Source organism: Halichoeres trimaculatus, unplaced genomic scaffold (genome assembly GCF_033239565.1).
Source record: "Halichoeres trimaculatus isolate MK-OKI-2021-1 unplaced genomic scaffold, fHalTri1.1 fHalTri1_scaffold_4, whole genome shotgun sequence".
NCBI lineage: Eukaryota > Metazoa > Chordata > Actinopteri > Labriformes > Labridae > Halichoeres > Halichoeres trimaculatus.
In genome coordinates, this window is record NW_027437182.1 from 28,506,247 (window position 1) to 28,534,164 (window position 27,918).

Sequence of the window (27,918 nt, forward strand, 5' to 3'; positions counted from 1 at the left end):
GATGGGTGCCAAACTACACACTTTTACAGGTACTGGACCTATTCCGTCTGTATCAATCAATCAAACTTATTCGTATCAAACTTTTCCTACAGGACTTTATAATACAAAGTCCTTTACATGGGAAAAATATAAAATGAAAAATCAAGAAGTGAAATAAAAAGCTGAAAATTGTATGAATGCATAAAATGAAAACATAAGACCCCAGCAATCCTCCCTCTCCCTACACCACATGCAATATACACACTCACTTACTCAAACACACGAAGACATAAAAAAGAAATTCTGACAGAAAACAGAATTAAAGGACTGAGGAAACGCTATCTTGAATTAAAATGAGGAAACACAGGAGCTAAAACTAAAATAACAATTTAAAAAAAAAAACTCGAAAATACGAGAGGGTAAGATAAGTAAATGTGTAAACACAGAAGTAGTATCGGGTACCTTATTCAGGTATCTAAATGCATCCTTGTGACTGTGAGGGAGTGGAAGAGCAGGCAATTTTCCGTGGTGGACACGTGCAGCATTGCAAGTTAATACATTGAGAAATGAATCTGTCAAATAGATGATTTTAGTATTAAAAAAAAATAAAACCTATTATTACATCAACACATACAAAAGTAACAAAAACTGGTACAGTTGAGTACAGATACCAATTGCCAGGTACAGGGCATCGGTACCGTATCGGTACCCATCTCTAAAAAGCAGACGGACAAATTGTAGCCTTTAGCAGATTTGATCAGGTGTAAATATCATAGTATTTGAGTTAATATTCTACATTTGAGAAAACCAATTTCACAAACTAAACTTAAAACTAGTCTTAAACACCCAATCAAGACAACTTAAGACTCCTCTCAGTGTCTTTAAACCCCTTCTTTCACTTGTTTTGTGTGATTTTAGTTCGACTGTTGGGAAATCCAAAACAACAGCTTTACTACGCTTGACCAATTTAAAGACAGGGTTGGCAGTCCTGAAAAACTAGCATGAATTTGAGTGTAGCATCTCGTCAGGACTCCGCCTAGCCCCTCCTTCCCCTCCCTTTGGAGCTCCTTCAAAGCAGCGCCCCAGCTGACATGTACGAGCGCCGCTGATTCACGACTGTGATTGTGAATGACTGATGACGGACTCAGCACATCATTTTATGTTTTGCACTACATCGAGTCATGTCTCATTTAGAGATAAGGAAACACCAAAACATTAAAACGTAAAACTAAAAAAATCAAATAAAAAAATGTGACTTTTGTTGGGTGGGCGCCGGTGAAATGTACACACAGGAGGAAGGCAAAACGGCAGCACAGGATTTGATTGGTTTAACAGATTGGATCCTAATCGATGTGATTGGCTGATGTTTTCCTGGGTTTTCTCCTGCTGTAGATAGCGAATATTACTCGCTCTCATTGCTTGCCACAGGACATATTGATCATTTTAACCAGTATAACAAAAAGGGAATCTAAATCAAACTACCAATTATACTTTTAAGGATGATTGTTTCAAAAACAGTCAAATCTACCAACATCCAGAGTGCAATCGCTGAGTTTCCAAACAACCAAAACAAAAGAGAGAAATATAACATCAGAAATGACCGGAATACTTTGTCTATAATATTAAATGTGCATATATATATACTGTGCACGTGAATATGAACAGGCTCTGATTTTGAGAGGAATGAAATCAGACGGTGTAAACCCCCCACAGGGAAGATCCTTCAAAAATTCATAAAGGTTAAAACAACTGTTTGTTCCGAGCTTTTCAATGAAAGAGGGCGAGAAACTCCCCGCTGTATTACTATTTGATGCTCAGTTTTCTTACTCAACCCCACACACACACACACACACACACACACACACACACACACACACACACACACACACACACACACACAAACACACACGCACGCACGCACACACACACGCACGCACACCGACATGCCCAATATTAAACAGTCTTGAAAACCAAACCTCACCAGTTTGTGCTGAAATTTTGTTGCGTAACTAAACAAAATGCTTTAAATTCAGAAGTTACTGCGGAGGAATGACTGAGCCAAAAATCGGACTGACATGGCCACTTTGACCTCCTGAGCTCCACAGTAAATAGACAGCACTTCATTTAAAGAGACTGTTTGCTGATGGCAGGGAGTCGCTGACCCACACCGACATGTTTAACCCTTTGAACTCAGGAGTCAGCCTGAAATAGTTCACCTGTGCACGTATGGGTATTTGTTTTTATGATGTCATTTCTCAAAGTCGTTTTTAAAGACTTCATATTTTCTCAAACCTGTTCATCCTGAGCTGACGGGTTTTATGAGTTCACACAGAAATAACACTTCATGGAGAAGTTAAAATGTGTCATAAAAACACACAAAATCAGACTCATGCTCATCCAATTTAGCTGTTTTGGCGTATTTCATCTGCAGTGCCACACAGTATAGAGATTTTTGCAACCAAAATATATGATATAAATAGGTAATAGCTGTGACATTTTGAAAGATATTCCCAAATCAGTTTTAAAGGATACTACCAGCAACAGCCCCAAGAAACCAGACCCTGGAAACACTGCTGGACTGCTTATTGTCACCAAGTTTAATGTCACTAACATGTGTGTCCAATTAAATCATACAATATAAAAAGTAGATCATCTAAATATCAGTCTCCAAATACAGGAATATTAGTTTAGGGTCCATTTCTAAGAGTTAAACATTCTAAGTTATGATGATGTTATTAGGACAGAGCAGGGTTTGAACAGACTGACTGATGAAGGTATTTGAAGCTTTATTTCATGTTAAATTTGCAGATTTCTAACCATGGATTATTGCTGCAGCATTTTAAAACTGGTTAAAAAGACAGTTTTTCCATATAGTGGGTGGAATTAGTTTTCATCCCATGGTGTCTGACTGGGCTCAGGCTTTGAGACACAGGAGTCTTTACCCCCCAGAGGGCTCTGAAAAAGTACCGCTTTTTTTTTTTTTTTCCACATGAGCATGTTGAGGTAGCTCAGGCACCTAGTGGGGAAGCCTCCTAGTCTCCTCCCTGTGGACGTATTCCAGGGATATCAAACTGGAGAGAAGCCCCAGGGCAAACCTAGAACCCACTGAAGGGATTAAATATCTCAGCTGGCCCGGGACTGCCTGGGGATCCTCCAGAGGGAACTGGGGGAGGTGTTTGGGGAAATGGATATGCTGGTCTGCTTGGCCTGGTGTCACCAATTAAGAGTCGAAGTGTGGAGGAAGTATGAAAATAGCAGCTGAATGAACAAACGGGTGGATTGTTTGTAACAGTAAAATTTCCCATAATTCTCTCTTTTACTGATTTTTTTTAAAAATATCTAAAACTTCTCCCTGCTGATGGAGTGTTGTTGTCTATAGGATGAAACACTCTTACCTTTGGAGGAACGGCTGGTCCAGGAGTGTAAGGAGCCAGGCTTGGAGGAAGATCTGTGATGTAGGTCTTCTTGGGGCCTGCAGGCTGGTACGCCTGGACGGGGGCTGGCTCAGCTCTCCTTGAACCAGTGACTTGGGGTCCTCCTGGTTGCTGTTCTTGGTACACGCCCTGGGCCATAGGGGAGAATCCAGGCTGTGGTGGTCCGTAGGCAAAGTCTGGACCTTTAGGCTGGGCGGGCATGTACTGCACCTGTGCCGGGCTGCGAATGGGCTGCTGGCCAAACTGTTGCCCCCCTGGGGCTTGATGCTGGGGGCCAGGCTGGGCTGACCTCACCTGGACGTTGAAGGTGGGCTGGCTCGGGGTTGAGGCTGTGGCATAGGAGGCCGGGACCGGCTGGGGGGCCGTGTGGCTCTGAGGCTTGGCCACAGGGCTGGCGGAGGAAGGAGGGGTGGATGACACTCCTCCAGGAGCCTGAGGCTTGGGCGTAGACTTCTTGGTGGCAGTCAGAGGCGGTTGAGTGGGGATGACCATTCGCTTGTAGCCCGTCACGGGAGCGCTGGGAGTGGAGGCTGCTGTGGATCCAGAGTTCTGAGAAACAGAGGAGAAGAGGCGTTCAGGCAAAACGAAGAGTCAAACAACCAGAAAAGCACACAGAGAGCGCAGACCTCCACCAAGCATATTGTGATTGTCACCAACTCTTTAGTCCTACTTTAATGTTATATTCCCTTTCAGCAGACTGTCTGCTACAATTTGGTGTTAGTTGCAGGTTTGTACAATAATTTGTTTCCTGACAGTGTTGAAAATGATGATGACCCAGTACATATTTCATATTCTGGATCTTAGTATCCAGAATATTTCCAGGATCTGGATCCTACTTTTACACCTGTCAGAAATTATGGTGACCTTGTCTTGTATTGTTTTGCAAAACAATCCGACCATTTATGGTGGAGTTATATACACATATGGTGAAAACGGCCCTATCTCACAATGATAAAGAATCCATTAAAAAAAAACCTGGATCCAGACACTGTTCTAGATCACCTCCAAAATTTAATCACTTCTTCCTTATCTTATTTTGAATATTTCCTGAAAATTTCATCAAGATCCATTTGTTACTTTTTGAGTTATGTTGTTCACAGACAAACAGACAAACTCTCCTAAAAACACAACCTCCTTAGTGAAGGTAATTACATCACAGTGAACAGGAAGGGCTGGAAATGCAAATCAAATAGTAATGTATGACTTAAAAAAAGCTCCTAACATTTTCTCAAGACAAACCAAAAGTAGAATTTCATTTGACAAACTTAAATGACAGATTTTAACAAAACAGAAAACAAGAAAAGTCACTTTTAGATTTTTTTTTTTTGCTGAATAACAACAAAATTAGCCTCTTGTCAAATTTTTGTGTCCTGAAATAAAAAAAAATAACCTGTCTATTTAATTTATCATTGACAACTTGTGCTGCAATGCAAACACATATTTGCAGGGTATACACATCTTTTAGTTCAAACTAGCAGGAAACAAGTTTTTCCCCATAGTTAAACAAAAATGTCTGCTGCACTTTGTCAAAGGTCACACAGCTGAGAGAGAAACTGTGGCGGAGCCTCTCTGTGTGTAACTAATTGGTCATTTCTGGTCACCAGGCTTAAAAAACACATACATCCTCATTTTACCCCAGAACTAAAATGTTCCTGATTGTATTTTTTTACAACAGTGGGACACGGAGAAGAAGGCCATGCATGACTTCACAGCTGTAAATCTCTGAAAGCATTCACACTGAGACCCCGGACCTCCTGACAAGAAATAACAGACATGGTGGGAGTATGTCACAGCTCAAGCAAAATTCATGAGTTAATTCTCACATGGGATCGTTTTTTGGAACAGAAAAGTCCAAGAAGACCCTTAATTTAAAAATAAATCTGCTGAAAGTAGCATGACACATGAGGCGTCCCAAACAGACAGCCATCATTGTGTGTCAGCAGAAGTCTGTGGGGTAATTGTTGTGCTCTGTCTGATGACACAATCACATTAGCATGGCTAGAAAGCTTTGCAATAAGTTACTTTTTAAAAAAGAGAAGCTGAAAACTTTGATGAATTGAATCCTGCTGAATGGTAGAAATGTATCAGTTGTTTTCAACAGCTATTTACCGACACTGTGCTTTACGCTCAAATGATTATCCCGCCTGCCTCCCCAGAGTCAATTATCAGGCTACCTCGACAGCAGAGGCCCTACGCTGTCCACGACTCCCCATAATCTATGGCTAATAAAGCAGGCGGGGAAGCAGTAAATTGTTTGGCAGAGGACGCCATGACAGCAGATTGGCAATGGCACATGACACTTGTGCTGACTGCGGCTGTTTGGACGGGAAAGATGTTAAATCACTGAGATTTGTGGTGATGGTGTTCCTGGGAAGAGACGACTGCATAGCAGCAACACAAGAACACTGCTGGGAACCTCAGCTTCTAAACAACCGTTTTATTTGACGCAGAGGCCAAACTACAGCAAACACGGCCCAGAATAAGACACAGAGTTAGGCTGTTTCACACAGATGTCAGAGGCGTCTGCCCCGAGTGTGTCTCATGTAAGTAATAATTGTTTTTCACCATCGCTACATATCGGTGTCAGACGTTCAGCCAGTCTAAAAAGGGTCTATCATTAACCTTGGATGGCCTTATTAGGTTACTGCCTGAGGCCAAGAATCAGAGTCAATTACTAAATTTGCAGCACTAAAAGAACAAAAATGAATACTTGTAGACTTTAGACCCTTTGTAACTCGGTTTGACGAGACGTCTCCTAAATTGGGGCAGAGCAACAATTCTGATCAATTTCCTTTAAAAACTGATCAAAGCCGCTGCACAGAGACGCCCCAAATAGCTGCTTTTAACGCATCACTTCTCTTTTTTAAGTCTTTGCTTAAATCAAATTAAACAACTCTTGTGTTGAAATTCTATCAGTGAAAAGTACACAGTGAAATTTAATACGTGATCCAAACGATGCACTGAGATAAAAAGGAATCCCAAGTTTAGGTAGGAGGAAAAAAAAAAGGTGCATGCACCAATTTTGTCTAAATCCCATCTAATCGGAGTCAGAGGGGAGCCCCTGAGGAACCATTAAAAGCTCCACTAAATATTTCCTGCTTTCACTCAGATTTCTGTCTCAGTGATTACTGCCGATGTTTATTCTAAAAGTGTGTCTGTCTGCATATGTATGGAGAAGTCTCCTCATGCCCTTTAGGAAGTGAAATTACTGAATTTAAATGTTTCATGGGTTTTAAATACTCCAGATTATTAATTTATCTTTAAGGCCTCAGAACCTACAGTAGCATTCAGCTCGCAGAGCAGCGGATATGCAAATGGAGCCCCTCAAAATAATTACACTGTCATGGTACATTTTCCACAAATTACATTAAGAGAATGGATCCGGCCCTTTTTGGGGAAGATGAAACTAATCAAACACGCACAATCTGAACCCAAATGTCTGTGCAGCAGAGGATTTACACTTTAACTATGCTGCTGTTTAAGCTGCTGCTGCCTGACTTTGACCTCTCTATCAGAAAACTAGATGCACATTGGGTTAGCATCATCTGTGCCATCACTGTGCAGCTTCATACAGAGGTCGACTTTTAGAGTTTAATGTTTAATGTCTTGTGGATGTTTCTGCTCTGTGTGGTTTCAGAGAGAAAGCGTGATGTCTTACAGGATGGATTTCTGGAAAAAGCCCCAAAGGTCATAAGCCTCGGACACTCAGCTAAGCACAGTATTTACAGATTACAGTACAGGCACCATGGCAGAGACACAGGGGAAAAAGTGAAGCATAAAAAGATGTGAACAGAGGAGAAAAAGAGTCAGACTGAGAATGAGTTACCACCAGTTTTCACTCTTAAAAAGGAAACAACTGAATCTCTTTGAAAATGTTTGGGTCCAGCAAACCTGCAGATATGACCCTTTTTTTTGCAAGATGTTGCTTCTATATAAATGGAATAAAGATACTGCAGTGGAAATATTAACTTGTGCTTTATTTTGAAGGGTAACAAGCTGTAAGCTTTTTGTGTGACTTTCATGTTGGGTGAAAGACGTGTATCTGATACATTTCAGTCAGTGTAACCAATGTTTCTCATAAAAAATGGATTTTATGCAAAAAAACGTCGCTATGAACATGATTTTATCTACTGTCTACTACACTGTAGAAATGAAATTTAAAATCAATTAAAACCAACTGACCAAGGTAAAGAGGGGGAACATTGATTTATACAGCATACTGACCTGCTCAGTTAAACAAAACACATATAATCAAGTTCAGATAAAATATACTCTAAATATACTCTGAGATGATATTTCATAAATAACTTGTTTCATCGGTAAAGTGATCAAACTTCCAGGAAGGTGAAATATTTAACACGTCATGTTTTTGTTGCAGCACCATTTGACAATTTACAGGTACTGATTCTTTCATTGGTTAAAAATGGTAAAAATGTCAAATAAAATACTATGACACCAACAGAAATTCAAACTACACATTTAGAAAAAACATCAAACATGTTGTTCTCACAAGCTCAAAGCACATTTTGATGCCAACTTTTATCTCTCACTGTCTCTGCTACAGAACGTATTTTTCTGATTTAGATGAAAACAGCACTTTTGTTTTGTTGACCTTATTTCAGCACATACTGATGCACATGATAATTATAGCTCAGATAAACATCAGTCAATGATGGAAGTATTTTCTTAGTCTATAAAATTATGATGATGCGATTTAATCTAATATAAAGAACCTATAAAAACTGCTTTTACTGATGTTTAAACACATATTTACATTCCGACACAGTAGGTGGCAGTATGTGATCAACCATCTCATTCAGAGAAGAAGAACCAGCCGCAAGAAAAGTCAACACTTAGCTGTCGTTGTTGATGTTTTTCACTGTTTCAGCGACAAACAGGAAAGGATTTTTAATTATTGGGAGAGGAGGAAACAGTCAGCAAGTCGTAGCACAGCTAATACTCGAAGTGACAGCACAAGTCGTCATTGCAACGAATATGGACGGAAGAATTTACGCCGCAGGTATCGTTAGCACCAATAAAATGGTGAGTGCTGATTCAACACATAACAGGTAACCCAGAGGTGACATCATTTAAGACAAAATTACCACACTTACAGCACGTGATAACACGCCTTCTCCTGAGGGAGAGGATTTCACCAGCTAACAGTGAGTCTGGTGGAGCGTATCCCTGCCTGCCTCTGTGAGATGTGATCTCTGCACACACTCACAGTCGATTGACAAAAACATCAGGGACAAAAATTTAAACACAGTCATATCATCTTCTGACGTTAGTCAAGTTTTCTGGTTTGCTTTTTAAAGTAAAATAATGAACTTTTTATTCTGTTAGAGTCAAATGAGACAACACTCCAAGAGTCAGAACTTCCCTTTCTTTCTTTCTTTCTTTTTTTGACTGTGTATTTTTGTTTACATTGTATATAAAGATCAGTAATTAGGGATGGGTACCTTTTACATTTGAAACGATGCGGTACTGATGTCCGGTACCTGGCAATCGGTATCGGTACTCAGAGGTACCAATTTCCAGAACTTTTGTGTGTTTATGTGGTGAGAAATATCAATTCATTTAAAAATAAAATCTCAAAGTTTTTCAATTTAACATATTTATTTCTCCATATATAAACTTGTAATGCTGTGTTCATGTCCAGCATGGGCAGTCACAAGGATAAATTTAGGTACCTAAACATGGCACCTTTTGATTTCACATTAATTGGTACCCGGTACTATTGACAGAATTCGGTCAGTACCTATGTTCAAGATCGCCAAACTTTCTCTTTCTCTTTGTTTACCTGATTGACTCACTGATAACAGCTGTTTATGTATTCTTGCAATAAAATCTCCATTTCTCTGGATGCAGTTTGAGTTTGTTTGATGGGGTTTTTCAGGAGGTTCCCTTTAATTACGATGTAATTTGCACCTGCGTCTCTTTCATGGTGTAATTAGTTAACTGGATGATTATTTTCAGTCATGCATGCGGCTAACGCTGTAGCTCAACGGGGCGGTTCCATAACGTTAGGACTAATGGACTCGTTTGTTTAATGACTGAACGTGCATATTACCCTGGTCTAGATTGGTACTCTGTACTACAGACAGAATTCGGTCAGTAACTATAAAAGTACCAATTTGTTACCCATTCCTATTGGTAATTAAAGTATATATATCGTTATTCTAATTACAGGTTTTATGCAGATTGTTGTCAGTTGCTGGTAAAAATGATCTGTGGCTCACAATACCAGAAGGGTGCATCGATAATTAATAACTTATTTAAAGTGAACTTCTCACAGTCATAAACATATATCATCTTTTATCAACATAACATTACTGAATTCATTAATACTATTATACCCAAACATTTGTGTTATCATTGTGTGTACTATGTGTTGCATTGATATTGCATGTCTAAAGAAAAGGTATGATGGGATTGAAACGACCCATCCAAACGTCTATTTTACAGTTTGGACAACAAGATCCCTGTGGTCAAATGTTTAAATCCTCTTCTTCAACACAAAATCGATAAATTTGGATTCAGAAACAAGAGCACGACTCTTCACACTAACGCAAATAATACCAGAGAGAGTCATTGAGTTAAATTCCCAAAAGTCCGACTTGGACAACTCAATTCTGTACTCAAACAGAAGTGAAGAATGTTGAGAAACCACCAGAGACCGGTTTTGTATAATCTGACCCGTTAGTGTCAGGCCCTGTGTGAAATCTCGGAGTTGGCCCTTACATAAAGCATCAGTTTGAATGCACACTGTGCTTCTGTCTCCAACACCCCCTCAACACACAAACAAAACACACACAGTTTTCAAAAAGTTTTCCCCAACGCCCTCAGAAAAGTTAACCCTCACTCTGCACTCTAATTCAGACTGACTTTGCAAACAACTTAAGTGTGAAATTTCACAGAGAGTCTCAAGAAAGCCTTTTGACACATTAAAAAAGATTAGGAGAGACTATACAAGCCTTGGGGGTCTGAGTAAAACTGTTAACTTTGCATTTCAAACCGCGAGGGTGGGGGGATTTTTTAAAGCAAGCTTGGGGAAAACCCCTGAAGAGAGCAAAGTTCTGCATCTTTTCAGACTCATCTAAGACCTTGGATATTTTTCACTTAACTTTCCCTGCTCCTTATTCAAACAAACCTCACGACTGCTGGCTCCACTGTCCATTTGCATCTGTCTGTTTCAGCACTTACACAATGACCATGGAAGAATTCCCAGTCAACTCTCACGCATCCACTAATATTCCCTCCTCTTTCAGTCATTATTTTCCTCCACAATCAGGCACAAAAGTCCCATTTAACAATCTCTCTGCCTTAATACAATCCTGCATTTGAGGGTATCAATCCCCTTCCTAAAATAGTTTGAGATAAGGAACATTGTGATTAAACAATGTCTCTGTGGAGCATGGTGAGACCTCTAGCTGTTTTCAACTATCTCTCCGTTTGCAGATAAAATGTGTGTTTTGCACATATTGGGAGCTTTTCAGTCTGCGTATCTTATATTAGCATATCTGATCCTTTTTCAGCTCCTTCAAGTGATAGCTGCACGACAACTCCCGTCTGTACCAAGTGAAGATTTCAGCATGTGTTCACCCACGCCGTGAAAACTCAAATGTGTAATGCCCTGCTTCAGGATGCAACCGTTATGACTGGAACAACTGAAACAGATAATGTCTCAGTGTTGTGAAAAAAAAATACTCAGTTAATACACATTAAAATAACAGCTGAAGATGTCCACTAACAATGTGACTCAAATCTACAGAGTCCAAAAGTCTCAGTAACGCACCGTGCTACTGCATCGACAGGAACAGCTCCTTCCCCGCCCATTTTAAGCTCGCTTTTAATTTTCAAGAGTAAAGGACACAGAGCATGAATGCAGCCAGAATTAGAGTTAAAAAAAACTGTAAAACCTGAAAACCTTCTGATCTTTACACAGCAAACAAGATTATTCATCTAAAAGAAAAACAAAGAGCAACAAAGTGCAATAAATACGGTTCTACAGGGAAGATAACAAGCCTTTAAAGAGATGCTCTAACCTTTTTTTGTATATATGTAACACTCCTATCTTCCCCTTTATTTCAATAATGTGACAATTGAAGGAGAAGATTTTCAGCCAGAGAGGGTCAGGATATTTAGCCCTGATACATGTCAGGACCGTGTATCCTTCAATTAATCGATCATACACCAGGTGTGTTGCCTCTGTACATGGGACACCTGCTAAGTCAAACTAACAGCATGAAAAAATTTCTGACTACCGCAGAGATTACAGATAAATATGCCAATTTAGACACTTCTTTGCTTTATTTTTTTTTTAAACTAAGTCTGAACATGCAGAACACTAAGATGGAAACTTTACTTATATACACTTTTTATCAATCTGTTGAAAGGGAAAAAAAGTAAAGGATACCGATGAACATTTTGTAAACATGCCAGTTAGCCATAAGGCTAATTTTTATCTGTAGTTCAGGCAGGTTTGAGCAGAGAGCATAACAAAAAAAGAACTACCGAAAGAAAAAAAAAAAAACCCACCAAGATAATGTTACATGTTACACCTTCTCCTGAGCAGTGTCAGAGTTTTCCTCTTCCTTATTATTTTTATTTTTTTTCACTGTTCCCGTCTTTAGCCACTAATACATGATGATTTTGCCTGTAGACTCCTTAATTGAGCAACCTCAGCGTGGCAGTTTTCTCTGGAGGGAGAAGGGGGTTGTCAAGGAAACTTTTGTGAGTTCAGGCAAACTTGTATTGATTGATTAGTTATTATTATTATTATTATTATCATCATCACGATCATCATCATCATTATTATTATTATTATTATTATTATTATTGTTATTGTTATTGTTATTATTATTATTATTATTATTATTATTATTATCATCATCATCATCATCATTATTATTATTATTATCATTATTATTTTGTTTTTAATTTCCCATAAAAAAAAACAAAAAAAACATAATTTACTCATGTTCATGATGGGGCAGTTGTGGTCAGCGGACCAAATTTTGTGAAACACTGGCTCATGTTATAGAGTAAATGTGCACACATTTTGACCTGTAAATCACACGTACACACTTCACATGCATTAACACACTCATAAATACACTAACACCCATTGGACACAAATAAATGATTGCAGACTTTATGTGTCTTGAGCCATAAACAAGTTTGGGATGAGTAAACAACAAAACTTATGATGGATAGGAATATATGAAGCACAAGACATGAGTTAGTTTTCACTGAAAGTTTTAAATTCTCGTTTTACATTTTGGAGCAGTTTTCAAGTTCTTTTTGTCAAGTTAAAACAGTTTTTATCAGTGTCTCGATACTGGCCCTCGTTCAGATGCCACCCACTGACCAAGTGCTGTGGTTTTTAGTTGAGTTTATCCTCAGGTCTGTGGTGATTTACACGAGGGCTTAACAACATATCAATTCAGTATCATCACTGCAAATATGTGCTGGCATAATATTCAGATGCAATATATCCAATACGTTGTGCTTGTTCTAAAAAATTCTCTGAACTTTTCATTGATTCACGTCTCTGGTAAAATGTTCTTGCCTACAAAAATGCAAAATGCAGGAGGAGAACAAGTTTGTGACCCGCTGCGTGTCTTCTTATATTTAACAAATATGAGACCTGATGTGAGGAGTCACCCAGTATTATAGATCAATATCAACTGATATCAACATGATTAAAACTCTTTGCTAACATAAATAGCGTTCAAAGAGGCAGAGAGACGCAGCAGCGATTAGATGAGAGTCTGTTATCATCATTTCAGGGAGAATTCAGCTGAACAGACTGAAGCAGTAAACCCTAGAAAATATTGCAATATATCACCGGAAAGAAAACTATTGCAGTATCATTTTTTTCTCATTTGTGCAGCCCTAATTCATACACTCTAAAAGAGCACTCTTCCAGCTTTTGTGACACGGTTTCCAACTGACACCAGTCTCATTAGATGCAAATGTATGCTTAGCTCACAGGTGCTACCTCAAAGAGGAAGTGAATCTTAGACCCCTTTACACGACAATGTTTCATCCGAAAACGCTAAAACTTATTACTGCCAAGGAACTGAAAACGCTGCAGTAAGCATGCCAGGCCTGTAGGTGGTGCTATAACTGTCATGTCGGATCATCTGGTGTATTGGCAAATACTAAGTGCAGAAGTGGAGCCACAGATGCTCATTTTGTGTAAAGACAGTCAGCAGATTAAGCGGCACAAGCACAACATGGTAGCTGGTGACGATTGTGTCAACGGTACTGTTGTCCTGTTATAATCATAACACGAAGCAGAGTGTGGCATCAGTGTTTCCCCTGAAAACGCTGGCTTACTGTTTACATGGCAAGGGTGTCAGCAGTGTTATAGAAAAATTCCACTCTGAAGGCCGTTTTCAAAAGTTTGTGTTTTAGGTCGGCTGAAATGCCGTTTCCGTGGAAACGTAAGGCTGAAATGCAAAAAACGTTAACGTTCCAGCCTGAAATCTTAGTTGTGTGAACGGCCTCTTATTTTTGACACATCAACTGAGCCATTTGCTTTTCAAATTAAAAATAATTACCGAAGCGATTAAGACCACACAACAACAACAACAACAATTGTGTCCTGGACCTGACTTATGCATGTGCAACACTCTTGCTGTATTTTTTGAAACATCGATACAGGCCGTGCTCTGCTGATCAGTTTAACTCACAAATCTTAAATATTTCTAGACATGCTTTAAACTGCACATTTATTAACAGAGCTGAAAGAGTATTCATGTTTTATATTTTTTGATTCGTTCACTCTGACGTGCAGCAAAAAGCTATTGGAGATGTGTTTTACAGAGAGGATAAGTAATGCTGTCACATGTAAGGTACATCATGTACACACTCCGGTTTTACAACCCAGACAATCTGAAGACAATGTAGTTGAACATAAAGTCCGTGTTTCAACATTTGGAGTTATGTAATCCCCTAAAAAATGGGTTTCATAAAAAAAGTATGTAATATTTCTAGTATGATGTAACAACATCATATAAAGTAGGGCGTATTACTCACTGATGCAACTAAAAAATCCTTTTTCTGGGCTGCCGTGCGAGAAAAAGAAAGTCCCCGAGAGTCAGCGATCATGGCACTTCTGCAGGCTATCTTTACAAAAAAAGAGGGAAATGTGTGTTTTGTTACTTTCACACAGCAGAAAGTAATTGTTTCATTCACCTCCTGCAGAATTAAAGGCCGTTTCTTCAGCACACACACACACACAGACTCCTCCTGTAATGAGCTTTTCATGCACTTGTGACCGGCTCCTGCATGAGGCTGTGAAATACTGCACAGCTGAAAATGTCCAGCGCTTACAGTCTGCGGATGTCATCAATCCAGCAGACATGCAACTACAACTGTTCCCTCCACAGATGTGTGTGTGTGTGTGTGTGTGTGTGTGAGTGTGTGTGAGTGTGTGTGAGTGTGTGTTGTATACTCTGTAAGCTTGCTCATGTTATTGGGAGAAGGGATAACATGCAGTGACAGTGGTTGATAGAGAGCCTTTTAGCATTGTTCCCAGGACTGTGTGATGTAAAGCGGCAGGTTACACTGACGGTCACAGCTCCCTGGCTCAGACTGAATTTGTCATTGGTTCACCCTGTTAATAAAAGACAAAGGGCTGATTGGAGTTTATTTGACTAACAAACATTGACGGAACACACTGAGCGCCCGAAGGCGTGCTCCTCTCTCCACAGTTGGCTGCCCCTGTCAAAACTCCAAACCTGCTGCCAGATTGACCTTAAGGTCAACAGGCGCCACCGGCACAGTGGCAGCATCTCTGCTCCACGCAGCAACAAAGCAATCAGAGAGGATCGCAGCTTATAAAACAAACAGAGAGGAAAAAGTTAAACACCAGCGAGCCCTGTAATTACTGAGCTGGAGTGTCACAGTCGTGATGCAGCTCCGGCAGCTCGTGGAGAGAAGTGGCAGAAACACTCTGAGCCCTGAAGAGGAGAATATCTATTGCAACAAATATCTGCCTTTAGCTTTGACCTTTTCTAAAGAAGAACAGAGGATGGCTGGTGTCATGCATGTGACAGCGGCATAACTGGAAACAATTAAAGACTTGATTTCTGAGCGTTACTACTCAAGTCAAGGATTTTTTTTTCACGCTAACAAACTCCTCTTTTCTTTTCTTAACCTTCAACAAAACAAAGACTCATCTGACCCCGCACTGTCCTTATGACTGACCTTTAAATAAGATAAACAACCGCTGTTAAGTGAAGCATAATGTGTGTCAACATCTACCTTATTACACGTTTTACTGACTGATACAAATACATGTAGCCTGAAGAGCTTAAATCAAAATGTCTCAGTGTTGTGACAGCCCAAAACACGTGAAGGACAGTCCTGACATTTGAGCAGGACAGCAATACGAGGACACATGGAAAGAGTGAAAGAGACACACTGAAAACAAGGACACAATGTGTCAGAGTGAACACACAGCAAAGGCTCAAACAGGCCACAGGGGGCAGGCAAGACAGGTGAGAAAAACAATACATCTGAAGAGTATCACATAGTCCTATTTAATATTGGTTTTACTGGATAAAAATGGCAAAGGTGCTTTACATACTGTTACTAGTCTGAAACTTTGGGCAGTTCAATCAATCTTTATCTAATGTAGCACCAAATCACCACAATTGTTAACTCAAATTGTTTTACAAAAACATCAACAGGGCTCGTACGCTTGACGAGCCCTGTTAGTAAGGAAAACAGACCGTTTGTACTAACGGCAAAAAAAAATGATTGGTGGTATACATTAGCCAGGTTAACGACCCAAAAGAGCGTTTGCTTTAACGGAGGTAGACCCCACCATTACAGCCGCTAACGGCAGAATTACAGCGCCTGTTTGGCTGTTCAAAAGCAGACAATACATTACCGTTTGAGACGAAATATGCAAAGACAATGGACAATCCTTTGGAAAGGTGACGATGTGTCGCCATACAGCAACTTTAAATTAAGGAGACAAATTTTTTCAGTGAACAGATGAGATAAGTCAGTTTAATAAGTTTGATTCACTCTACCCTTTTATACGTCTGGGTCCTTCCAACATGTGTGTGATGAAATGCTGGAGTTTATAAACATCTTTAAAAGTTATTCATCCAGGTACTGGGGCATTGCTGCAGCACTTGTTTTGCAAAGCAGCTGTCATATTGCTTATTTTAATTTCTCAGGTTTTCTACTGTGCTCAGGAACACCACACACATTTACTCTGTTCAAGTAGGGATGGTTGCCATACACATTTGAAATGATACAGTACCAATGCTTGTTGAGTACTCAACGATTTTGACTGTTGGTACGAGTCAACGTACCAATTTTTGGTACTTTTTGTGTTTATGTGGTAAAAAAATATTGATTTGTTTAATGATATATATATATATATATATATATATATATATATATATATATATATATATATATATATATATGTTTTTTTTTCAATTTAACATATTTATTCTTCAGTATATAACATTGCAATGTTGTGTTCATGTCCAGCATGAAAATTGCCTACAATTCCACTTCCTCACATTCACAGAGATGCGTTTAGGTACCTAAACATGGTACCTTTTGATTTTAAATAAATCAGTGCCCGGTACTTTTGGCAGAATTTGGTCCGTACTTATAAAAGTACCTAACTCAGTACCCATCCATATGTTCAAGATTGCCACACTTTCTCTTTCTCTTTGTTTACTTGGTTGACTCACTGATAACAGCTGTTTGTGAATTCTTGTAATAAAATCTCAATTTCTCCAGCTACAGTTTCAATTTGTTTGATGGGGTTTTCCAGGAGGTTCCCCTTAATTATGACGTAATCTGTACCTGCATCTCTTTCATGGTGTAATTACTTAACTGGCCAATTATTTAGAGTCGTGCATATGGCTAACGCTGCAGCTGGTAGTTTAATGACTGAACGTGCATACAGGCCTTGGTCAAAATTTCCTAACGTAATGTTTTTAACCTCTTAGTGGGCAGCGTTTCTCTGTGACCCATTTTGACTGTGACTTGAACACAGTGCCTTCTTCCATTCTGTGAGGTGTTTCCACACTAGAAAAAACTGAAATCTTACCAAGTGTTTTTGTCCTATTTTCAGCAGAAAATGCCTTTTTACACTTAATGTGAGCCACATTCACCTGACCAATCCAGAAAAAACATCTTGTTTCAATTAATTTAAAGACAAAAATGAGGTCTGAATTACTTGTAACTAGTAAGAAAAATCTGTCAATGGAACAAGAACTAGTAACTTGTATCAAGAAATTTTTTTGAGTTTCAAGCAAATTTTCTAGCAATTTTTTCTTGTCCCATTATCAGATTTTTTTACTTGTAACAAGCAATACAGACCTCATTTTTGTTTTTACATTACTTGAAAGAAGACATTTTTCTGGCCTGGTCAGGTGAGTGTGGCTAATATCAAGCATAATCAGACAATCTGTTCTTTATATTAAAAAAAACACTTGATAAGTTTCAATTTTTTGCAGTGCATACTACACTGTCAGCACTGTAGGCTTTTTGATTGACACTTAACCAACATCTATTGTATCGCTAGAGCCAATTATGTCTTCATAAACTTCATCCTTTCGTGTGCCACTGTACAAAAAAAAAAAAAAAAAAAAAAAAGAAGAGAAAAGAAAAAAATCCAGAAAGGGACAAAAATGTGTAATCTATGTGTTTCTATTTTAATAACTTTTCACAGTTACAACAAGTATGACTGCTGAAGTTGAATTTTCAGAGTGTTACCTTTACCAGAGACTAAGTTTTTGTATGGACCCCAGAGGGTTCAAGAACAGCTTCTCTTTTTATTTGGGTATGCCTTTCACAGGCGTTTTTGGCATTTTGAGGGGGAGGTTAAAGGGGTTAGCAAAGGCCGAACTTCAAGACAAGATAAAGAGTCAGATCTCCTCTTAACCCACCTTGAGTAGAGAACTTTGCAACATTTAAGAAGTTACAAGGAAGGAAGAACTTTCATGAACAGACAGGTCACAGCAGACTGGTAACAACAAGGCTGAACCATTACGCTGAAGCCATCTCCCTGTTTCCAGTCCCTAATTTATACCTGCTGTGAGTAGGTACTGTATCTTTGCAGTCAAAATATTATGTTTCAGCCAAGTACTGTACAGTTTTGACACCTTAGAAGAGGTCAAAAACTAGGTTTTATGTCACGTTTAACGATGACTGACAGCTGCCGTTCTTGTGTATTTTTTTTCAGGGATTATGAAATATGTCGGGAGGTAGAGCTAAAAAAGATTAGACTCTTGAAATAAAAATATATGTTTTTTTTTGGGGGGGGGGCACTTGGCCCCACTCTGAGTCCCTCAAAGTCTGTAAATGGCGTTGTTCTACCTGGAAATTCATGCATAAGTGAATATCTGAGCCTCCAGACTGCAGGTAGTAAGAGTTCACATGATGATCCTGGGGGCATGATGAATTAAAATGGCGAGGCCGTCTCCTGAGATGCCTCCAGAGTTTGAGCCTCACAGGAGGAGCAGAGGAAAGGTCACAGACCCCTATCATCCTCTCAGGGAGCAGAGACACCACCAGGGTGGTCTGGAGTCTGCGCGCCCCGTGATCGCTCAGCAGACGCCGCGATCAGTGGGAGACTTGGGAGCGAGCAGCGAGGGCCTATCATTCTGCCATGTTGTGACAGCAAGTGCCATCTGCAATGCTCTGCCTGTTGAGAGATGGGAGTGTCACGGCATGGCTTGACTGGCACAGTGTGAAGTGAGGCCTCCTTAGGGCACTCATGTGGAAGGATCCATCTCAGCAGCATTTCAAGCACTTGGCTTCAGCTAAACTGTCAGCAGACTTCAATAATGCCCATCTGTTCTGAACGGACATGACAATTTATTACACAGACATCAAGCTATTTGACACGGAGCAAAAATACAAACAGAACGATGCTGCAGCTCGTCTGCTGACGTAGCCATGAAGTGACAGTAACATGATGCCCTTCTCCTCTGCGTTTCATACAGTCAGAGTCAAACTGAGCCACGCTGGGTCTGCTCCTGACTTTAATGCAAACACTCACGCTGTGTTGGGACAGTCCAAGAAAACAAGCAGACTGAATTTGCATTAAAAGTATTTAGAAAGTAAACACCACAGCCTGAATTTCCCTTCAGTATGTTCCAACATTTCATCGAAAACAGATGGAATAAAAACTCAGTTCTGCTCCTATACAACATGTAAACAAGTCATACAGATTTGATTCAGTTTTTTAAAACACAAGGATACTCAAATGATGATGTGAGGAGAAACAACTATATGAATAAAGTTTAAAAAACACACTTCAACACCTCTTTTTACTTCTAAAAAGAAGATGCAAACCAGTACAACAGCTTCTCTTCATTCACTACAAGGTTCAGCTAACAAACCAGTAGTTAACAGGACCTTGAAAACAGAAGGTACCAGAAAGAGCTTCACAGCTGCATAGAAACTGCACATTGTGGACTCAACTCAACTTGATTAAGATCCTTTTGTCGCCCCAGAAAGCCTCCTAAAAGCCTACAGGGTCTTTAAGTTCCAGATTTATAGGATACACTGATTTTAAGGATGTGCATGTTTTGCAGCTAAATGATCAAAAGGTGCCACTCTTGCTAGTCCGCAATTGAATTAATGGTTGGTGACATGAACACTTGATGCTTTTAATATCCAAGCCTCAAATCGCTGGTCATATTCTGTGCCTCCAGCTACTCACAGGAGCAGCAGCCGAGGTAAATGGCTACTACCTACAGACAGTATGGGGGTAGTATCCATGACATCACCCATCTGTTTCTTTAACAGAATTTTGTTAGGAGGCTTTAAACCAGGGCCCCCACATGTCAGCTCAGAAGCTGGTCCTCTGTTTGGGCTAAATCATAATGTAAATATCTTCTGACGGCAATCAGTACAGGTGCTGAACGGTACCAATTTTCGGTACTTTTTTGGGTTTATGTGGTTAAAAAAATAGATGTGTTTATTAAAAAATATATTTTTTTTCAATTTAGCATATTTATTCTTCAATATATAACCTTGCAATGCTGTGTTCAAGTCCAGCGTGGAAAATCACCTACTCTTCCACTCCCCCATAGTCACAAGGATGAATTTATGTATCAAAACATGGTAACTTTGCTTTTATCTGACAGAATTTGGTCGGTACCCGTAAAAGTACCTAATTCAGTAACCATCCCTACAATTTTGTACGTATACATGGACATACTTAAATATTCAAATAATGTTTCACTCTCCTGACAATACACCATGGATAAAAAGTTAAGTATAAAAAACATAAGTTTATGAAATTTAGAAAAAGAGTATTAAGATTTTTAGAAAATAAAGTAAAAAAAAAAAAAAAAAGGAACAAGAAAACAACCCATACATACACAGTGCATTCACAGTACCTTCGGAGCCAGCCTCAGAGGGACACTTGGGGAACTGCTGATTTTTGCAGCCTGAGGCTGAAGCTTGTTGCTTTTATGTTCTACTACCTGTATGTAAACAGGCACAGAAGACAGATGGTCTATCATAGTGCACCAATGTTTGTTGGTATTTACGTCTACAAAATGGAGATACTTTTGGATGAAGTATTTTCAAACTTCACCCTTAGAAAGTTTATCTGCAGACTCTAAGATCTGGTAATTAGCCATGCCAAATTCACATGTACTGTTACTCTTACTGTATTCTGGGTGTTTTCATGCCTATGGACCAGTCGGAGAGTCAGATTTTTTGGTTGTTTGTTTAGTTTATTTTAATCACCATGACATGGATAACTTTGTGATATCCCTAATTATTTTGGTAAAGCTTCTTTAAATGTTTTAAAATACACAATATGGAACTGACCTAAAACTGGTTGATTATAAAGACATTTCTTTAGAAAGACCTCTCACTAAAGAACAAGGAACTCCATTCAGACCTTCTACAGCTAGACTGATGTTGTTAAGCTGACTGCAACATGACCTAATGCTCTTGTTCTTTCTGGTGTCACTCTTTTATCATCTTATCTTATCAACAGTTATTTACTGGTCAAGTTTACCTGACCTGCTGGGATTTTTTTTCAGACCCTAGACTGCAAACAGGAAAGTAAAAACAGACATCCAGAATGCCTCCCGTTTAGTCAGGTGGAATCAGACTCTTAGCCCTTTCCTCTTTGGGATGATTTGTCTGCACTGAACCAAGAACAGTCATCGTCTTCGAGTGCAAATGAAAACAGCAGTACCTTAAGAGAGTGTTTCCAGCGTGGCAGCAAACACATGGTAAAGGTTTATTTGCACACCAATTCTGACCCAACTACAAGGTATAGCTGTTTTCTTATGTGTGAAAAAAACAGGAGGAAAATTGGGCCTTTTTACAAAGCCTGTTTAAAGTGGGCCTTCATGCAGCCTGGCTGCCCTGCGTTAAAGCCACAAAAGCAGAACGTTGAAAGGATAGATTTCTATAACATGCCATTTTCTACACAACACATACAAAATGTAGGGCAAATGATGCGGTTTCCAGGAGAGCAGCAGATATCCCAACACATAGTGTAGCATCATAAACTTACTGCCCTCCATGTATCAGTCACATGAACACTTCTGTTAGTTCAACAAACAGCTGTGCACAGGGCCCAGCTGACGAAGAGGGAAGAGTATTTCCCAGCCTCCTACTTTTGCACTCAATAAAGACAAACTGGACTGTCACCTGTGTGATCACAAGTTTAGATAAAGCACTTCAACCAGGATATAACAAAACAGCATGTCCTCCATTCTGTTAAACAAGCTAACAAACTCTGAAATGGACTCACCCGAACTCTCCCCCTGCCTTACCATAACCCTACCTCCAGTCAGCTGCACTTTTATTAGAGTATCCCTCTTCATCTGAAGTTTATGTATTGAGCACTCTCTGTGCATGTCCACACCACAACCAGCAACCACAGCCCAAAAATGTAATATCTGTCTGCAAAGAGGCTTAAGGCCAGCCTCTTCACCTCATCCAAACTTAACCTTAGACTTTAAGTTCGGCGTTTCCAATGTGGCAGCCATTGGCGAAGGGCTACAAATGCTGTATCAGGTGTCTTTACCTGTGGTGTGGGGTGTGTTCACAGTGATCTTGTCCGGTAGGAGCCACCAGGAAGGCCTCCAATTAAAAGATTGTAGGTAATAAAGATGTTTAATATGTGCGACTGGAAATCCTGTAAGTTCTCCAAGAGGAGCCGAGCAGGTACAGCGTGTAATGTCACGTGTACCGGAGCAAAGCCAATCAAAATGATAGCGGACTCAGCTGACTGACTGAAGAGGAAGTAAGAAATCTATCTGTATAACTTCTGACAACTTAACTCACCTCCAGCTCATGCTGTTAAGCATATAGCCCACATTTCCGCCATCTCTCTATGAGTTATTCCATAATTGTTTTTCTTTATTGTGTGTTTTTTTTTCTTCTGAAATTTAAGAGGTGAAAACAACCATCATTGCTTTTTCCTGCTCGTCAGTCATATTTGTTTACACCGAAGTCACGTTTTAAATCGCTCTCTAGATGTGTAAAGGTTTGAAGAATCCTGTGATGTGTGCCAGCTTTAAGCTGATATATGTTCAGGAGTTGGCAGTTTTTTGATTTTGAAATCCAAGGATGCTCTGTATGTTTTTCATGTCTGGCATCCTGTTGGAGTTGACCTGATCTGAACAGCTTAAAATGTGAATGAATCTTAGACTCATTGTGGTGCTCTCTGTGGAAACACCAGTGTTGATTAGAGTGGACCTGGATCAGCTGCGCTCAGGCTCACTGTGGAATCATGGCTCAAGTCACTCCACTGGTAGACAAAGACGTTCATATGACTCCAGTGTTGAATAATGTACACATGAACTTTAAAGTTGATGTCACAGGTTCACAGTCTCTAACCTCAGAGGCACCAAACAGCTGGACCGTTGTTTATGTGATTTTTCTAGGGAGTGAAAACAAACAAAGAAAGGCACACTTCAGTTTCCAATCTGAACACAAACAAAGAGTCAGCCTCAGTGCACTCCACTGACTGACTGTGAACTGAGGTGGAACCATGACTGTAAGTGAGTCTCACATCTCTGGTCCCTGAAGTTCAGGCAGAACACACACACACACACACACACACACACACACACACACACACACACACACACACACACACACACACACACACACACACACACACACACACACACACACACACACACACACACACACACACACACACACACACACACACACACCTCTTGATGCGCAGCAGCAGGACTGGGGAGGTCTAACGTGGTGGTAAGTGTGTGGGAGCGGAGGCTTTCAATATTTTATTTATCACGCTGCACATTATCGTATCACAGCGTGAGGATGAATCAGACAGGAAGAGCTTTTTAATTTCAACACAGATCTTTATCACACAGATTGAATCCGACCAGGACGAGCTGCGGCTCTAATGGAGGAAGTGCATTAGAGCTTAATTAGGACAAAACAGTCACTGCTTAACATCAAAAATCTGCCCTTTAATTGATTTTACAGACTGTAACAAGTTAATATTATCTACAATCTGGACACATTTCCACATATTCACAACAAGGCATGGAATTATGAACAGCTTAATAAACTGTTATTGTGGAAATAAGAACACTGAACAGAAAAAAGGGAATTTCCAATAATTAAGGCACTAATCAGGAGCTCTGTTACTCACCACCACATTACTAACACCAGTTTGACTTCACTAAACCTTCAAAATCCATTTCTACTGTTTAACAATTGATTCTGGGAGTGATTGGAAATATTTTTAGGCATCCAGCGTAACCAGCAGGAGTCAGGAAATAGAAAACAGATATTTGGGCCACAAGTCATTCCTTCATTTGTCTGTAACGGTTTAAAGTCAGACTGGAAACCAAAGTTCCCTGTTTACACACGACTGGTACTGGTACTTTTCCTGTAGCACAATAAGAGCTGGTGGTCCAGCTTTGTTGCTCTCCTAATGGACTGTTCTCATACTCACAACCAAAACCTGCTCACATGTGATTGATAAAACAAAAACTGGTGCCTCTTCATTAGCTCAAAAAAAACCCAATACCATCAACAGGAGGACAGACATTTTCAATTTAGTTGTTTTTGATGTGTAGATGTTAGATGTTTAATGTGACAATGTCCTCATCATTTTCATCAGCTTCACCTAGTATCAAACTATCCAGTGAAAGAGTTGGTCTGGAGCAAGGGTCTTCAACCTGCGGATCTGGAGCCTCATGCGGCTCTTTGACTCCTTTGCAGTGGCTCCTTGTAACTTTAAAAAAACATTACTGAAATAAAGAATTTTTTGTTTTCTTACAAAGGGTATTGACGATGAAAGACACTGACAATAAATAAAATCATGATTTAATGTTTTGTTAAACTAAATATTCATTCCATCTGTTAATAAAGCCTGCCACCGCTCTACTTCAGCTCCAACAACATCAACATCCCACCAACTTTCCATGAATCTGTGGCTAACCTCAAGTTTTACAACCCTGGTATGATAACTAAATCTACAAAAAGACCAATCTGAAAGAAATTACAGATTTTAATTTGGTGTAGATGGATTTCTCATGCTGGGTATGTGACAAGACATACTGTAGATATGTTATCAAATCCAAGAATTCTTTCAAAAACTTTGAAAAACTGCAATTTTTTAAAATTATTTTTGGGGGAGAAATTTGTGACACTTTTTGAAAATATTTGAAACTTCAATTTTTAAAAAACAATTGGTGATTTTTTGGAGTTTCAAAAATTTTTGCCTTTTTTTTTCTACTTTTTAATTTTTGAAAATTTTGCAAATGTATTAAAAATCAAAAACCAAGACATCACATGTTCCATTTCAATGATTAAAAAAAAAAAACTTATGGTCTGGTTAAGAAGATTTTTCTCTAGATTTTCACTATGAATTGAATTTTATACACTTAATGGTCTTTACTGTGAAGATAAAGTAGATTTAGTGGCCCCTGAATGACTTTAATCTAAGTGAGCCCAGGTAAAATAGCTCCTGTGAAATTAAAAGTTGTATTCCCCCTGGTCTGGAGGTTAGAAGGATAGACTTGTGTAAGTGTGCAGGTGTTCCCCTCAGAGTGAGCTGGGTCTTAAGCTTTTTCTTTAAGATAGAAAGGGACCGTGCAGATAAAACATGGAGGAAGTGTTTATCCCACCACTGGAGGAAAACAGAGAAGAGTCTGGCTAGTGACTTAATATGCTTTTGTAGGAGCATGAGGAGAGTGATGGTGGGTGTAGTCCTGGACCAGGGGACTCCAGGTAAACAGATAAGTAGATCATTATAGCAGTGTTAGCCACTTACAACAGCTGTTGTTCTAAAACTACTTATTTATCTTTTTGTTGTTGTTGTTGAGTAGTTATCCAGAAGTCAAACCAATGCAGTGCAGGAAGATTTAAACATTGTGACACATTCATATGTAAAGGTCTCATTGTATTTCCTCTTTGTTCCACTGATGGACTCTACAGGCTCTGAAGGCTGTACTGAGGCTATATGTTGCTAAAACTGACCTAAAGGTTTGTTTCACGTGTCAAAATAAACACTCACCCTGATCTTTAAATTCTTTATATCATTTGAAACATATAGAGCCAGATGTTGTTTCATTCAGTGTTAGAGTGATTTTGTTGTGTCTGATCACTAGAAATGAATCAGTGGTCAGTGTGTATTCGAGGTCACCATGGCCAAAGCTTCTCTGGCCTCCACCACGCAGCTTTGCGGCTCCAGCTCTTGATGTGAGTGCTATTTTGACACTCATCCTGGCCTCCTTGTTAACTCTCCCACAACAGATCTGATGTGCTTAGACAGGCCAACGCTGCATGTTAGCAGGGCTGGTTGGGCTCAGATTGCACTGCAGCACACTTGAGGGATTTAGCATGAACACACACTGTCTCTCTTCAAACACAGAAACCAGACAAAAAAACATTAATAGATTCTCAAACAGAATCTGAAAAAGAGCGCAAGTATTTAACATGATATCATACAATAAAATATGATAGGGCATGACATAATACTACGGGATGTGATGCATGGCCTTGAGTGCTGTTTATAGTATGATAAAGCACCGTTGTGATAAGGGTTTAACTGCAGGATATTCACATAAGAATAATTCAGCTTCACCATAACGATACAATATGAAGCATAATGTAATGCCAAGTCATACAATACTCTACACAGAAATACAGCTCTATGCAATACAATATGACATGATACAAAAAAAATGTTATTTATGATGCAATGCAATATGACACGTTATGACACAATATGACAGGATATGACGTGATATTTCAGGATGTGAGACATAACCTGCTCTGACGTTTGTATCATGTTTCAGCACTGTGAAGAATGACTAGTTGCGAAACGATCATATAAAGATACAGGACTGCACGACACAATTTGATACAATACTGATGGCCTGTGACACGTGATACATACAATACAATTAAGAGCATTACAATTCTATGCAATATGATAGGATTCAATAAAATGCAATAGGATGCAGTGCATTAAGGAATAGGTATTGATAAGATTTTATTGATAATATTGCCATCACTGATTCTGCTTATGGATTAAATTCTTTATGAATTCCCTAATCAGTTGCTCCACTTGATTTTCTGTGTACAAAAAACTATGCTTTACAGGTTTTCAACAACATTATTGAGTTTAAGAGACGATTAATTATAAATGACACTCTTAATGTATCAAACCATTTCAATTCATTACTAAACAGGAACTGGTTATCAATACCCTTCCTGGTGATATGATATGATATGATATGATATGATATGATATGATATGATATGATATGATATGATATGATATGATATGATATGATATGATATGATATGATATGATATGATATGATATGATATGATATGATATGATATGATCTGATTTGATATGATATGATATGAAATGATTTGATACAATAAGATATGATATTTTATGATATGATACAATACAATGCAACATGATATAGTATAGATATAGATATAGATAGGTTGCTATAGGCAGTAACGTGCGGTGAGGTCCATGACGAGGGAGGCAGGCAGCCAGCTAAAGTTGAAATTTCTATATGTGTGTGTTTTATATACGGTGCACTGCTCACATTTGCTAATACAAAGTGTTTCTGGCCAGCCCTGCCCCTTTAACGCGGTGACAGTATGTGGTGTGTGTGTGTGTGTGTGTGTGTGTGTGTGTGTGTGTGTGTGTGTGTGTGTGTGTGTGTGTGTGTGTGTGTGTGTGTGTGTGTGTTTGTGTGTGTGTGCGAGCGTGTGCGAGCGTGTGACATAGCAGAAGGAGAGACGGTCTGAGTGCACGCATGGTGTGTGTGTGTGTGTGGGGCGGGAGTACAGTATTTTGGTCTTTGTTTTCTCAATAAATGTGCGGTTTTGCACCAAGGTGCACCTTTTTTTCCTCCTCTTTAGTCTTTTCCCTCGCTTTGGCCTGGACTCCTAGGTTACCAGCAACGAGCCAAGTAAATACATGTTAATCAGGTTTCCCATCTACGGTTCG

General features: G+C 39.3%; 1 protein-coding gene across 2 annotated transcripts in view; it reads right to left on the reverse strand.

Annotated features, from left to right (window-relative positions):
- lpp (LIM domain containing preferred translocation partner in lipoma) overlaps positions 1 to 27,918 on the reverse strand; it is a 259,259-nt gene that overhangs the window by 106,037 nt on the left and 125,304 nt on the right. For both annotated transcript variants that reach the window (XM_074668419.1, XM_074668420.1), the window contains one exon: positions 3,375 to 3,962. In XM_074668419.1, the coding sequence (XP_074524520.1) occupies positions 3,375 to 3,962 (588 nt within the window). The remainder of the gene's footprint in view (positions 1 to 3,374; positions 3,963 to 27,918) is intronic.